The sequence below is a fragment of the Corylus avellana genome, chromosome 4 (genome assembly GCF_965113065.1).
Source record: "Corylus avellana chromosome 4, dhCorAvel1.hap1.2, whole genome shotgun sequence".
Taxonomy (NCBI): domain Eukaryota; kingdom Viridiplantae; phylum Streptophyta; class Magnoliopsida; order Fagales; family Betulaceae; genus Corylus; species Corylus avellana.
The window spans coordinates 22629715-22645620 of NC_142493.1; the positions used below are offsets into that span (position 1 = coordinate 22629715).

At 35.2% G+C, this 15906-nt stretch overlaps 3 protein-coding genes across 9 annotated transcripts; all 3 read left to right on the forward strand.

Moving 5' to 3' along the window:
• Positions 1-283: 283 nt before the first annotated feature.
• On the forward strand, positions 284-775 carry LOC148586467 (GroES-like family protein). Its single transcript, XM_088515223.1, has one exon. It carries the CDS (start codon positions 315-317, stop codon positions 510-512), a length of 198 nt encoding a protein of 65 aa, XP_088371349.1. The 5' UTR covers positions 284-314; the 3' UTR covers positions 513-775.
• Positions 776-3973: 3198 nt separating this feature from the next.
• Positions 3974-11987, forward strand: LOC132177178 (2-alkenal reductase (NADP(+)-dependent)). Of its 2 annotated transcripts, none has more exons than XM_059589424.2 (5): positions 3974-4060; positions 8587-8764; positions 8968-9134; positions 9526-9608; positions 11387-11987. In XM_059589424.2, the coding sequence occupies exons 1-5, from the start codon at positions 3998-4000 to the stop codon at positions 11763-11765; spliced, it is 870 nt and encodes a 289-aa protein (XP_059445407.2). In that variant the 5' UTR covers positions 3974-3997; the 3' UTR covers positions 11766-11987. The 2 variants fall into 2 exon arrangements, with proteins under 2 accessions (XP_059445407.2, XP_059445406.2); XM_059589423.2 differs by lacking the exon at positions 3974-4060 and adding an exon at positions 4521-4998.
• A 718-nt stretch (positions 11988-12705) lies between these two features.
• On the forward strand, positions 12706-15745 carry LOC132178938 (2-alkenal reductase (NADP(+)-dependent)-like). 6 transcript variants are annotated; one of them, XM_088515109.1, is made up of 5 exons: positions 12706-12945; positions 13036-13234; positions 13433-13599; positions 15118-15200; positions 15367-15745. In XM_088515109.1, exons 1-5 carry the CDS (start codon positions 12706-12708, stop codon positions 15743-15745), a joined length of 1068 nt encoding a protein of 355 aa, XP_088371235.1. The 6 variants fall into 6 exon arrangements, with proteins under 6 accessions (XP_088371235.1, XP_088371232.1, XP_088371234.1 ...); XM_088515106.1 differs by having other exon boundaries at positions 13057-13234; positions 15118-15229; positions 15366-15745; XM_088515108.1 differs by having other exon boundaries at positions 13057-13234; positions 15118-15215; positions 15340-15745.
• The last annotated feature ends 161 nt before the right edge of the window (positions 15746-15906 follow it).

Below are 15906 nucleotides of genomic sequence, written 5' to 3' on the forward strand. Positions count from 1 at the left end.
CTAAGTATTTCAAGGATACCTAAAACTTCTTAGTATTTGAGGACGACTCCTCCAAGTTCATCAATGAACAATTGTTTACAAAGCTACCGATTACATCCCAAATGAGGCTATTTATACATCCTCCCATAACTAACACTTCAACTAACTTCTTTGTATTATAACAGAATTGCTCCTGCTAACCACATTTCGGTTGCTTACTTATCTAATATACCTGTTACACCATGGCAGAATTGCTGTATGAATGATCTCACAATACAATCTTGATCAGCCTGAAGGTGTTCAGAATTTGATGTTGCTTGTGTAAGAGGATTCGCATGGAAGGATTCGTTGTCTTCGATTACTATAATATCTATCCCAAGTTCTTGGCTGTAGTGCTACCTTACATTAGAGAAGGGAAGATAGTTTATGTAGAGGACATAGCTGAAGGTCTTGAGAGCAGCCTGGTAGCTCTGGTCGGACTTTATAGCGGCCGCAATGTTGGAAAACAACTTGTTGCAATTGCTCGTGATTGAGATTATGTCAAATGCTTTTATGTCCGGTGGTCATCCTAGTTGTCGCAATTGCTTTGTGCGGCTCTTTAAGAGGGCCAGGTCACTTATTTGACAAATTTTCTACTCTTTGTAATTATTGCTGCAATATTTTAGTTTGTTTTGGATCTGTTGTTGGAGAGCCCACCCCTCTTTCAGTTTTAGGATCACTCATTCTCTATTCCTTTTGGAACTTGAATAGGAATGATCGTCTATCGTAACATTTTTTTCTTATTTAGTTAGTTGTACTATTAAGAAGACAATTGTTTATTACTCATAAAAAAGAATAGGGAACAATATAATTTAGCTCCCCAAACTATCAGTTATTTTCATTTTAGCCCCCTAATGTTAAAAAGTGATAAAGTAGCCTTCCAAACTACAAAAAAGTTGCAATTTGGCCACTCCGTTTGTTAACACCGTCAAATTGGATGAAAAATGCAAAATGACATCGTTTTTTAAAGTTAAGTTACTAAAATGCCCTTTTGAACATTATCACTTTTTGAGCCAAAGGAACTCCTTTGGGAATTCTCGCTCCGGCTGCAGCACACTTTTCTAGGGTTTTTAAGAACTCGACAATCTCTTGAAAATCTTGCTTTGCTTCATCAACGCCAGCAACATCGTTGAATGTCACTCCCGTGTTGGGTTCCATTTGAAATTTTACTTTGTTCGTGTTGTACAGATGTTGTTATATGGGCATAAATTGTCAAATTTGGATCAAGTAAAACTCGACTATTTTGAAAAGAAACTAGCTTATAGAGTGGATTGATAATTTTTTTACACCTTCCGAGCCCAGACGGCAAGTTGGGGCCTCCTAGAGTGTTTGTAGATGATGTTCTAAGCAATATCAATGGAAAAGCGAAATTCCCCAACAAATCGAGTGTTGCAGGCCACTGGTTGATTTCCAAGGGATGAGCCGCAAAGTCTACATTCTTCTCTTCCATTTTCCTCAGCAATTCTTGCGGTAATCCGGGTAACTGAATTTTGACCCTCTGGATTTTGTCTATTGTTGGATTGAAGATCACGGGGATTGCGGGGTGGATGAGCGGCCACCCCATAGGCCATGGGGGTGGCCGACAAGCCACCCCTAAAACACCCTTTTTTTTTTCCTCGAAACGATGTTGTTTTGGTGGACATTTTTTAAATTGATTTTTTTTTTCCCAAAAGGGTGTTTTAGTCACTTAAACTTGCCAAAACGACATAGTATTGAATTTTTCATCATATTTGACAGTAATGACTAACGAAGTGGCCAAATTGCAACTAGTTGATAGTTTAGGGGGCTACTTTATCACTTTTAGAACATTAGAGTGCTAAAATGAAAATGACTGGTAATTTGGAGGGCTAAATTATATTTTTTCCAAAAGAATAAAACACAGTTGTAAGGAAGCAATTTTGTAGAGATAATTTTATAGAAGAAATGATTGGTGGTAATAATTTGTCCATATTTATCTCATATTCTTCCATATTTCTCTTATATTCTCATTTTATAAAGGCCATGGGTAGGGGTGGGTCAATTGTATTTTTACCGCTTGGATGATGTGGCACTTTACTTATGTGGCAAATATGTCGATGTGGCATTGTTAAGTGCTTTTATGTCTGGTGGTCCTCCTAATTGTTGCAATTGCTTTGTGAGGTCATTTGAGAGGACTAAGTTACTTGTTTGACTAATTTCTTATTCTTTGTAATTTTTTCAGTACTGTTTTAGTTTGTTTTGGGTGTATTGTTGGAGAGCCCACCTCTCTTTCGATTTTATGATTACCCATTCTTTCTTCATTTTAAATCAGGAATGAGAATGATTATCTCTTATAACTATTTTCCTTATTCAATTTTTTTTTTTTTAAAAAAATCGGAAGTAAACTTATATATATATAATACACCTACCTAAATGTATAACAATTTTATAGAGGGCATGGGTAGGGGTAGGTCTTTTGCTGTTTTACGCGGGGTGATTTTGTATTTTTATGTGGCACATATGTTGACGTGGGTTTGATACTGTGCATGGCATATCAAATGTGATACATAAAAAAAGGGGGGAAAATAACTTTACTCTCCTAACTATCCACCTATTTGCACTTTTAAATTCAATGTTAAAAAAGTGACACTTTACCCCCCTAAAGTATCGACCTCCATGAAATACACTTTATCTCCCCAAAACTTAGTTATTTCGGGGGGTAAAGTGTCAACTCAAAATACTTCTGGGGGATAAAATGTACTTTATGGGGTCAAGTGTCAATGTTAAATATTTTGGGAGAGTAAAGTGTCACTTTTAAAATATTAAGGTTAAAAGTGTAAATTGGTAAATAGTTTATGAGGTAAAGTGTCTCATAAAAAAGTGTTTACTTAATTTGATGGTAATGTGACATATTGACTTATGTAAAATTTGGGCAAAACGCAAGATTGCGAATGTTGAAATTGAAAATCTAAGAATTAAATGAAAATCAAACAAAAACCAATGCTACAATTTTTGTCTTAAATTTACTTATGATCCTATTGAAAAAGAGAATTTTATGTGTTGAGACATCCAACTCACAGACACACCATGTCAGATTGTCAAGCATTCGTGCTTTTGATAATGAAAATTTTGTTTTCAAGGCCAAAAACCAAGAATTTCACAAATAGTAACAAGAATTTTCAAGTAGATCGTCACTGCTAAGTACTGACAATGGCAACAGCCTAAACATTGATGACATTCACTGCAGTTATCTTCAGGTGTCACGATCCTGAACTCCACCGGACTAGGGAGTAGGGATGACTGCATCTCAATTGGCCCTTCTACCATCGACTTGGGGATTGAGAACATTGCATCTGGAATGTGACGTTTAGCACTAAAAAAATAAAAAAATAAAAAAAGGAAAAATGGTCTTTGTGACCCGTGGATCTCAGCCAGAGACCCACTGTGGGTCAGTAGACCCACGCTAGGTCACGGCCGTGACTCAGCCGTGGGTCAGGTTTTCTCTTTTTTTTTTAAAAAAAAAATTTTAAATTTTAAATTTTAAATTAAATTAAATTATTATTTTTTAAATTTATTTATTTATTTTATTTATTTGAAATTAAGGGTATATTTGAAATTTTATAAAAAAGTCAGAAATATAAACGTTATTTTATCAGTTTTAATGTTTAAAATCTGATAGAAGAGATAATTAATTGATTGAAATTGAAAGTTCATGAGTGTAAATTGAGAGTTTTTGAATTTTGGGAGGTCATCTCAAAACTTGCAGTAGTTCAGGGGTCTAATATGAAATTTTCCGTTCTCATTATACCATATTAATAACTTTTTACCTTTATGTAAATTAAAAAAAATTACTAAAAAATAAAAATTTTCCACTTTTTATATAAAACATTCGTCCTTTATTTCACTTCAGCGGCTTGTTTTCCGACAGAGTCGGACATGGAGGTGAGCACTACAACGGTGAAGCTGACTCTTCCGGATGGGTGCAATGGGATATTGGTGAAGAAACCTTTGTGATCCCTACATGCGTATCCGGATGGAAAGAATTGAGGGTCCTAACCTTTTTTCTTCCTTCACACCTGCCTCTGTAAGCACTACTCTCTCTCTCTCTCTGTCTCTGACCTGAGCTTTCTTGCTTTTATTTTTGATAATTGTGGGTAAATACTGAGGCTGAGTGGTTTGTAAAAACCTTCCTTTATATGCTATTAAATGAAAATGAACAGTATAGTCAAATTCATTATAAGTTGTAAGCAATAGTTAATTAAGATCACACAACCATGAGAGATATAGAATTTTGCCTTATGAAATTTAATTATTTAACAGCTCAAATTCTTTTTAATATGTAGAATATTTGATTTAAATATGATGAATTGATGGAATTAGATGGGAACTTATAACTTCTGACTTTTATACCATTGATAGTAAAAACTTAAAGCTAATAGGAATTAACAATGATCCTCTTGTAAAGGAGAATTTTATAAGTGGAGACATTCACCTCATAGACACACCATGTTAGGCATTCGTTCAAAAACCAAGAATTTCACAAACAGTAACAAGAATTTCCAAGTGGATCGTCACTGCTGAGTGCTGAGTGCTGAGTGCTGACTTCCCCCTCACAGCCCAACTATTACATCATCAGTGACATATAATGTGACGCAAATTTCACGTAAGCAGGAACAAAAGCACTGGGATCCGTGTGCAACACAATCCCACCCCTTGCCCCACACATTCCCATTGAAAGATTCGAAACACAGGCAGAAACAGTGAAGGAGGGTTAGCTTAGCTATGGCGAGCGTTAATGGAGAGGAAGTAGTGAGCAACAAGCAGGTGATATTCAGGGACTATGTCAATGGTTTTCCAAAGGAATCGGACATGTACGTCACCACTAGTACCATTAAATTGAAGGTCCCCGAAGGTTCCAATGCTGTTCTCGTGAAAAACCTCTACTTGTCCTGCGACCCCGTCATGCGAATTCGGATGCTACGAGTCACTGTTAGCGGATTCACTTCTTACAACCCTGGCTCTGTGAGTATCGCTGTTTGGTTCCTGAGAAAATTGTATGGGGGAAATGGGGTTCTGAAATTGATGCTCGTAACTCGTTGATCACTTGTTTCAAGTGGGTTTTTTTTTTTTTTCAAATTTGGAGATCCATAGTGATTATAACATAGCAAGATGACACTTTGATATTTTCTGTTCTTTCCTTTATCCTCTGTATTTTTCTTGGTTGAGGGTGGGGCTTTTGGAAATTGACACTCAAAATTGTTTTTGATGATTCATGACAGAACAAAGTTTAAATTTTTGGACATGGGAATTGAAATTAGAAGATTGAATTGAAAATGGGTTTTTACAAAAAACAAAATCTTGGTGGGTAGTCGAGGGGTTTTTGGAATAACTTATGTAATCTCAATCGACATTATTTTTATTGTTTCTTTTGCTTCTTGGGGTGGAGTGAATGACTGTTAGAATATTTTAAAATATTATCATTGATTCCTTATTTTACTTGGTCACCTTATCTTGTATATCACATCCTAATTCTTCTCTATAAATATATTACAATGTAATACAGTTTCATATAAAGTAGCCCTAATTCTGCTCTTCTCACTCTGCTTCCGTTCTCTCTCACTTGTTTTTTTTTTTGTTCAAGTTTTATAAACCGACCACTATACCCCTTTACACTTCTGCATTAAACAAGCAGAAACCAGATTTTGAAACAAGCTTCAAAATCTAAACTCAAAGAAACTCTTTACATCAAAACAAATCAAACTATACCAGTCTATTAGGGTCAATACCCTATCTATAACAAATGCCAACATTACCTTTAGTCTTCCTAAATTTACCTTTGCCCATTAGACGAACTTTAACCTCCCATTTAATTTTCTGCATAAGCTGATCTTCAGACAGTGGATGATTGTCATACTTCAGAGCATTTCTATTTCGACATGGATGATAGACCGTAGAGCCAAGTGCAAGTCTACAAGTGTAAGCTTTAAACGCTCTTTTTTTTTCACTGCAACAACCCTTCATCAACAACATCCTCTCAGCAAATTGGGGGGGTCCTCAACAGTACACAAAGACATAATATTCCTCCATATTCTGCCAGTATAACTACAACAAAAAAAACAAAAGATCTCTAACTTTAACAACATGCCTACAAAAAACTCACTTAACATCCCCTTGAAAGCCCCACTTCAACAATCTAACACCCGTTGTTAAAGCATTCTTCATAGCTAACCAAAGGATAAAAGCATGTTTTGGGATCTTTCGAGGGAACCAAATAAGTTGCCACCATTCTACAGTACTCTGTTTCTTCTCTCAAGGCATCCCAAGTATCATAACTAGAAAATTTACCTGTTTTAGAAACAACCCAAACTGGGGTATCACTCTCACCCAAATCCACCATAGAGAGGAGCTGACGTTGTATCACATCAAGGTCTTCACTGAGACCCAAAACCAATTACCATCCCAAAGAACAGTAGAAAACTTAGCATTAATATTGCTATTTGCATCATAAATCACTCGATAACCAAATCTGTCATACAAAGCACCCTCCAGATGCCACCAATCAGCCCACAAATGGATAGTGACCATTCCCAACTTCAAATTTCAGAAACTTCTGAGCTTCGAGCCTCAACTTCAATAGCTTCCTCCAACTCCAAGTACAAGATTGAGGAACTTTAAGTCGAAAGGAATGAGGGAATTGAAGAACTTGGAGAGTTCTATCTGTTAAAGTAATGATTAAGTGATTAAATTTACTTCTTCCTATAAACTTAAGTTTTTAGGACAATTTGTAATTTAACATGGTATCAGAGCCTACCACAGGACGAATGGGGCCCACACTACTAGATTGCCTGTGGACAAGACCTTGGGCATGTTTATAAGGAATTGACAATCCTCTCTTATTGAATTGGTTTTATGAGATGAGTTAGGCTCACAAACTTTTTCAAAGTAATGATTAAGTGATTAAATTTACCTTTTCCTATAAGCTTAAGCTTTTAGGACAATTGATAATTTAACACTATCAATTATGAGGGTTTCAGTCGTGGCAAAGGCAAGAGGGTGTAGGTATTTTGTGTCGGGGATTTGGGTTTGTTTTGTGAGTTTTTGTCGGGTTTTTGGGCTCTCTTTGTCTTTTTTGTTTTTGTTCTTTTGGTGTCCTTGTGTATACTTTCGGTATACTTAGGTGCGCCTCACACTTTTTAATAAAGTTGCTTGATTACCAATAAAAAAAAAGAAAGATTGAGGAACTTCCTGTATCCTCAGCTCTACTGATAGCCACATACTCATGAAGAGTCTCCTTTTCTTTAAGGAGACAATCAGCATCCCCAACAGAAGATATTACCTCTTGCTGAGGTTTTTGAAGTCTCATACGTGCTTGGAAAGCTTTAAGCTTAAGATTGCCAAGAGTATCTAGATTCTGCTTCTTCAAAATCCTCTAACTGCCTTCAGCCTACTGTACAACCTGTACATAGGATGACCATCCTCCCCCAAACTCCATCCCTCCCTAACCCACTACAAAAAGCAATCATGATCCGCCCAGAAGCTAAAAAATTTAAAAGGGTTAGGGTGAAAGCTCTTTATCTTACCTATAGACACGCTAGCATAGCAATGATCTGAAACACCCCCCTCAACAAATTCAACCATAGTCTGCCCATACAACCCCATCCACTTATCATTGTCCAAAATTCTATCAAGCTTTTTGGCAACAAAAGCCTAACCAACTCGCTTGTTTGTCCAAGTGAAAAGACTCCTACAAAAACTAAGATCTTTCACTTCAATCTCATTCAAACAAGACTTGAACTCATGCTCATACGTAGACAATCTATCTTTCCCCATTTTTCCTTTTCATTTAATACTACATTAAAATCACCACCCAAAAGCCAAGGACTATTTACAGCCAGCAACTTAACATCTTGAAGTTTCCCCCATAAGGTCTTCTCTCCACACCCTTATTAACTCCATAAACAAATGACTGAACCCATTGCAAGTGCTCCTTCACAGCTTTAATCCGTCAACTCGCCTCTTGCTCACTTTTACTCAACACTTTAACCTCCAAATCCTCGTTATTCCAGCAAACCCAAATACGACCTAACTTGCTATATTCATAATTTTTAATAATATCCCAACCCGGCATCACATCTTTATTTTTCCCAACCTTAGCAATCCTAACTCTAGTTTCTAATAAGCAAATAAGGGAAATTTTAAAACTTCCCAATCAAATTCCTCACTTCTCTCTGCTTAAGGAGGTCATTAAGACCCCGCACATTCCAAACATCAAGCTTCATAAGGTGGGTGAGAAACCCCTCACCATAAACCCTCTTCCCCTACTTTAGTTTTCTCCTTATCCACCTTAGAAGAAAGAGATTCATCACCGAAAGCCTCCTCAATAAACTGCTGAATATTCCTTATCTCTCACTTCATATATTATATATTTCTTCAGCCTTGAATGAAAACAAATGCTTGAACAGGGCTAAACTGAAAATTGATCTAATATTTTGTAAGATTGGAAAGGTTACTGGGAGAACATTTTATATGCTGTGTGCTTGCCCTTTTAAAATTGATTTTGTGTGCATTTTGAGCTTGCAATTGTGATCTTCTCCTGCTGGAAACTCGCAGCCATTAACTGGGTATGCAGTGGCTAAAGTTTTGGATTCTGGGCACCCAGACTTTAAGGCAGGTGACTTAGTTTGGGGGCCTTCTGGATGGGAAGAGTACAGCCTAATCACGGCAACTGAAAGCCTGCATAAGATCCAGCACACTGATGTACCCCTTTCCTACTATACTGGACTTCTTGGTACGTTGTTTGCTCATTCAATGAAGTTTTGATTGATTTGAGATTTAGAAGAAGATGATTATGCTACATTCCCTTTTGAGCTGCATGTCTCCAGGAGTAGTTTCATTGGTTTAAGATTTTGTGCTCGTGTGAGCATCAAGTTGAATTCCCTCTGTTAATCTGTGCCAATATATATATACACACACTTTTTTCTTTTCAAATAGGTATGCCTGGTATGACTGCTTATGCTGGTTTCTATGAAGTTTGTTCTCCTAAGAAAGGAGAATATGTCTTCATTTCTGCGGCATCTGGCGCAGTTGGTCAGCTTGTAGGACAATTCGCCAAAATGTTGGGTTGTTATGTTGTAGGAAGTGCTGGGAGTAAAGAAAAGGTATATTTCAATTTGCATATCTACTTCTCTGTGGCTTCTATCTAAATGTGTTCCACAATCGTTTTTAATGTAGATTTCATGGAACTATAGCAGACCCTAATTCCCATATTTGTCACCTGCTGTACGGTTTTGCTTTTGTGGACCCAAATTATGGCAGCCATGTATCCCAGATTCTCTCTGGAAATCAGGAAAGATGAATCATAAGGACATGTTGAATAGGTGGTGATCAATTTTCTTTAAAACAATTCCAGAAAAGTTCAGATAGGATGTAATCTTTTTTCTTCCCCCTCCCCGGTTTCTCTTTGTCTTCTTCTGTGATTGTGGAGTTGACCTGGCATGATAAATGGACCAGTCACATGAAAAAAGCTCATCTTCTTCTGTTATAAATTAGGTTGATCTATTGACGAATAAGTTTGGTTTTGACAATGCTTTCAACTATAAGGAAGAGCATGACTTGGATGCAGCCTTGAAAAGGTCAGTATGTCATTTGCATAAAAGGAACCTAAAATTTTGCTCTAAAGCTTGAAGCATTTACAGATTCCTTTGTAGATTAAGTTTGGCCTGAGCTTGATGCAACATTTGAACAAACTGGATGGGGCCATTACTTGACACCACATTTATTATCATAAATGACTGCAAAAATAAATGGCTTATTGAAAGTCTAAGGCCTGCCAGTAGCTTATAGGTTGGTTTATACTGGGAGTAGTTGGTCCTTAATCTTTAACAGTCCTATTTATAATGATGGAATCAAAATTTGTTGGTCCTTAATCTTTATTAGTCCTATTCATAATGATGGTATCAAAATTTTTGAATCTTAAATGACTTATTTTTTAACCTGTGTGACACATATGACTTTGCTCATATAAGTTATAATGTTATATTTCTTTTGGTCCTTAATCTTTAATAGTCCTATTTATAATGATGGAATCAAAATTTGTCGGTCCTTAAATCTTTATTAGTCCTATTCATAATGATGGAATCAAAATTTTTTATTCTTAACTGACTTATTTTTTAACCTGTTTGACCCAGATGACTTTGCTCTTATAGTTTTATATTGGTAGTTGGTCCTTAATCTCTAGTAGTCCTATTCGTAATGATGGAATCAAAGTCTTTTGATTCTTAAATGACTTATTTTTTAACCTGTTTGACACAGATGACTTTGCTCTTATAATGTTAGATTGGTAGTTGGTCGTTAATCTTTAATAGTCCTATTCATAATGATTGAATCAAAATCTTTTGATACTTAAATGACTTATTTTTTAACCTGTTTGACACAGATGACTTTTCTCTTATAATGTTAGATTGGTTGTTGGTCTTTCATCTTTAATAGTCCCATAATGATGGAATCAAGTTTTTTGATTCTTAAGGATATAAATGACTTATTTTAACCTGTTTGACACAGATTAGTTTGCTCGTTGGGCATGGGTTTCTTTATGGTGCATATAAATTTGGTTTTAGTAGGTGGATATGACATATAGTGGCAAACATGTAGAAAATTATTTAATAAAGAAAGGAAAGAGCTAATGGTCTTTGGATTATATGAATCTCATCCTCAATAATTAAGGGGTGGAGTGTGGAGCACAAATTCAACTTTGTATGACAGCAGAAGTTGTTTGCATGTCACAAAACAAATACGGAAAAAAAGAAGGGAAAATCTACTTTACCTCCCGAACTATCACCCATTTTACAATTATGCCTCTAAACTTTAAAAAGTGACATTAAGGCCCCATATACTACCATTGCGTGTCAAATTAGACACTTTTGCATTTTTGTTCTCAAAATACCCTTGAAGTTATTAATAAATAAAATTAAAAATATATAAAAGTAACCATTTAAAAAAAAAAAAAAAAATTAAAGGGGCTAATGTGTAAAGGGCCACCCCTTTTTGGTGTATTTAATTTATTTTTTAATAATTTTAATTTTTTCAAATGGTTATTTTTTGATAAATTTAAGTGTATTTTGGAGAAAAAAATGCAAAAGTATCTAATTTGACATGTGATTGTTGTATGGGTGGTCATAATATCACTTTTTAAAGTTTAAAAGTGTAAGTGCAAAATGAGTTATAGTTCAGGAATTAAAGTGTATTTTCCTGAAGAAATCATTTTATGGACTCAATATCAGATTTTTATGTTCGATAATAAAAACTCTCAATATCCTAAATTGTTTCCCCATCAAGTAGAGCCTGTAGGAATATAATTTCATTCGTATTTTGATATTTGAAACATACCTCATTGGGTTCTATTCATCATCAGGTACTTCCCAGAAGGCATTGACATTTACTTTGAGAATGTTGGGGGCAAAACACTTGATGCAGTGCTTCTAAATATGAGAGTCCATGGCCGCATTGCTGTTTGTGGAATGATCTCACAGTACAATCTTGATCCGCCCGAAGGCGTGAAAAATTTGATGTGTCTCATATACAACCGAATCCACATGAAAGGATTTACGGTTCGTGATTACGTTCATCTCTATCCCAAGTTCTTAGACACTGTGCTGCCTTACATCAAAGAAGGGAAGATAGTGTATGTGGAAGACATAGCTGAAGGCCTTGAGAGTGCACCAGCTGCCCTGGTTGGGCTTTTTAGCGGTCGCAATGTCGGAAAACAAGTCGTTTTAGTTGCTTGCGAATAATTTAGGCCTGTCTTATATACCTGTATGTGCTGTTGTTGGGAGTTTGTCTAGTGCTAGTGTGTGCGGTATCTTCCTGTGGTTGTTTGCATAACATGTATTTGAGGGTTGGGAGCCTTGGGGCCAAATGACCTTTTGGAGTGCAAAACTTGTAGGAAATACAGAATGAGTGTATGCTCTGAAAATGATGGAAATAAAGAGAATTTGTCTTGTGGCAGTGATCAATGCATTGGTGTCTTTGTGCATTTACCTTGTGTTTACCTTTGCAACTGATGGAAGGACATTGGCATTGCCTTTACTCTTGTCATTAAGGGATAATTAGCATTATTAAGGTTATCCGGCATCTACAAGTTTATATATATATTTTTAATAGTTTTTTTAGGGTTTTGTTTTTCTAATTATTTTATATTTGTAGGACATGTGGTTTTGTTATGCGGCGACACGCGGCAATCCATTACTTTGGGCTGACAGAATGTGACGAAGATATTCATCAGTTGGTCTTTTTTCATAAGTTAGATACCACATGTGATATGATTTGAAACTTAAGTGAAATAAAAAATAATAATAATAATAATAAAAAAAAAACCATAAGTACTTAAATGATAATTAACCAAAAAAAAAAAAAATTAGTCCCTTTTGTTTCATCGTTGATAATTGTTGAAGCTGACAAGTTTGTTGACAATTAGTTGAAATGGACAACGACAATTGGACTGACAAGAAGTTATATATTCTGCTGACAACAATCCAAATCCGCAAAAAAAACAAAAAACTAACGATCTCCCAAAAAAATAATATTCTTCATTGTTAAATCGTACAAGATATAAATGATTAGACAAAAAAATATGACAGAAAAACTCCACTGGCTATATATATATACATACCTCTCCAAGACACAGGCACAAAGACAGACAGACAGAAAGATCGACAAGAGTTTAGAGTTGCAATGGCGATTGTTAATGGAGAGGAAATTGTGAGCAACAAGCAGGTGATACTGAGGGAGTATGTCAGTGGTTATCCAAAGGAATCGGACATGTACGTCACCACTGGTACCGTTAAATTGAAGGTCCCCGAAGGTTCCAATGCTGTTCTCGTGAAGAACCTCTACTTGTCCTGCGATCCCTACATGCGAAACCGCATGAAACCAGCCACTGAAAGCTACATCGGCTCCTACACGCAGGGTTCGGTCTGTGGATTCTCTGACCCCTTATTTTGATTTTGATCTTTTGGAATTATTATTATTTTTAAAATTTTTGTGATTGATACAATTTATGAGCTTGATTTCGAAACTTGGCAGCCCATTGATGGACATGAGGTGGGTAAAGTTTTGGATTCTGCGCATCCGAACTTCAAGAAAGGAGACTTGGTTTGGGGAGTAACCGGGTGGGAAGAATATAGTCTCATTACACAAACTGATTATCTGTTTAAGATTGAACACACAGATGTGCCTCTCTTCTACTACACTGGAATTCTTGGTAATTAATTAAGCTTAGTGCTTCTGATTCTGTTTTGTTCTTGTCTGGCTGTCTTAAAACAGGAGATGTTGGAAATTAATTAGCATCATCTTTTGATATACACAAGTGATGCCGTATGCAATGGTATAATATAAATCTAACATATTCATTATATATATATATATATATATATATATATATATATATATATATATGTAGGTATGCCTGGTATGACTGCTTATGGTGGTTTCTATGAACTTTGTTCTCCTAAGAAAGGAGAATATGTCTTCATTTCAGCAGCTTCTGGTGCAGTTGGTCAGCTTGTTGGACAGTTTGCAAAATTGTTGGGTTGTTTTGTTGTTGGAAGTGCTGGAAGTAAAGAGAAGGTATACCTTTCTATTGGGATAGATACTTTATGTTATCTAGCCCTACTTATTTGATGACTGTCATCTAGAGGTATTATTTAGGGGTAATTACCTTTTTTTTCTTCATGAACTACCATGCTCTGCCAATATACTCCCATGAACTACCATGTTCACCACCCGACCACATCAAAATATCATTTACTTACCAAAAACCCCATTTTGTCAGTTAACCTCGTTAAATCGGATGGAATATTATCTTATAAACGTTAAATTTCATTAAAAGACAGAAATACCCGGCCCCAAATAAAAAATTAAAACAAAAAAAATATAAATATATAAAACTTAAAAAAAAAACTTATAAATTATTATTATTATTATTATTTAAAAATAGGGGGTGGTGCGTGGCCAACCCCCAACCAGATCTGGCCACCTCCTCCCCCAATGGGGTGGCTGCTGGTTGCATCCACCCCTTTATTATTTTATTTTTTTTAATTAATTCATAAATTTTTTTTTATTTTATATATTTATATATATTTTTAATTAAGAATGACACGTATCATCATTCTATTGGTGATGATGTGATACACTTATGGAATCGGTCAAAATTGATTATAGGGACAAAATTGTTATTTTGGCCTATTCTGATAATCTTTGAATTATTTATTTATTTATTTTATATCACAAGGATGGATTTGTAATTTAGGCCAACCACATGGACTGATTTTCCATTTATATATTTTTTTTAGTTGAAGTATTTTTTAACTGTTTTCTTTTTTTAAAATTTTTTTTTTTTAAATTTTAAATTTTTTATATTGACTTTTAATTTTTATAAATTAATTTATAAGTGTTTTTTAATTTTAATATATTTAAATTTTTTGTTTTAATATTTATTTGGTTTTTTGAATTTTGATTTTTTTTTATTGAAACCGATATATATATATATATATAATTTTTTTAATTTTAAGGGTATTATAGTAATTTTTTATTATAAAGTTATGGTTTGGGTCATTTCAAGTTTTTTAACGAGATTAATTGATGGAAGGGGGTTTTTGGTATGTAATGAATGTGATAGTTCATAGAAGCATATTGACTAAGCATGGTAATTCATGGAGGAAAAAAGTAATTACCTCTATTAATATTTAATATACAACAATGATGTCCCTAAGGGGTAGCTCAATTGGCTGTGAACCACGCCTAATAAAGCGGATGTCACTAGTTCGAATCTCCCCTTCTGCTTCCCTTGTGTGGACATGTCAAAAAAAATATATATATATATATATACAACAATGGTCAAACTTAGGCTGTAGGTTGATATTTTCATTAACTATTATTTCTTCTTTGTGACTGTGGAGTGGGCCTAGTGGGATAAATGTGCCATTCACTTAAAGAACCCAGTTTGAAGGAAAATTTTGTCATTTTAATAAACACATATCACTTTTATAGACCAGGTTAAAGGAAATTCCTCTAACCCAGTTTGAAAGAAAACTTTGTCCTTTTTAGACCTATTAATAAACTCATATTCCCTTCGATAAAAACCAGGTTGATCTTTTGAAGAATAAGTTTGGTTTTGACGAAGCTTTCAACTATAAGGAAGAGCCTGACTTGGATGCAGCTTTGAAAAGGTCAGTTTTAATTAAATTTGCTCTAAATTAAGCTTGTGAGTAATACTATTAACAAACTGGATGGGGCAATTACTTAACTCTTACATATATTATCAGAGTTTTTGTGGGAATATTGATTTGATCTTTGAAACACGTACACATTATTTGTTTCTGTTGATAACCACAGGTATTTCCCAGAAGGCATTGACATTTACTTTGAGAATGTTGGGGGTAAAACACTTGATGCAGTGCTCCTAAACATGAGAGTCCATGGCCGCATTTCTGTATGTGGAATGATCTCACAGTACAATCTTGATGAGCTTGAAGGCGTGAAAAATTTGGTGCTTATCATAGCCAAGCGAATCCATATGCAAGGATTTATAGCCTTTGATTACTACCACCTCTATCCCAAGTTCTTGGACACTGTGCTTTCTCGCATCAGAGAAGGGAAGATTGTGTATGTGGAAGACATTGCTGAAGGCCTTGAGAATGGCCCAGCTGCCCTGGTTGGACTTTTCAGTGGTCGTAATGTTGGAAAACAAGTTGTCTTGGTTGCCCGCGAATAACTTGTCTGTCTTTTGCACTTGTTCGTGGTGTTGGAGGAATGATCAGTTGGTGCTACTGTTTTCCTACTGTTGTGGTTTGAGGCCAAATGATTACTGGAGTTCAAAATGTAAAATGTAATATTCTATATATGAAATATACATTAATAAATCCCAAGTTATTT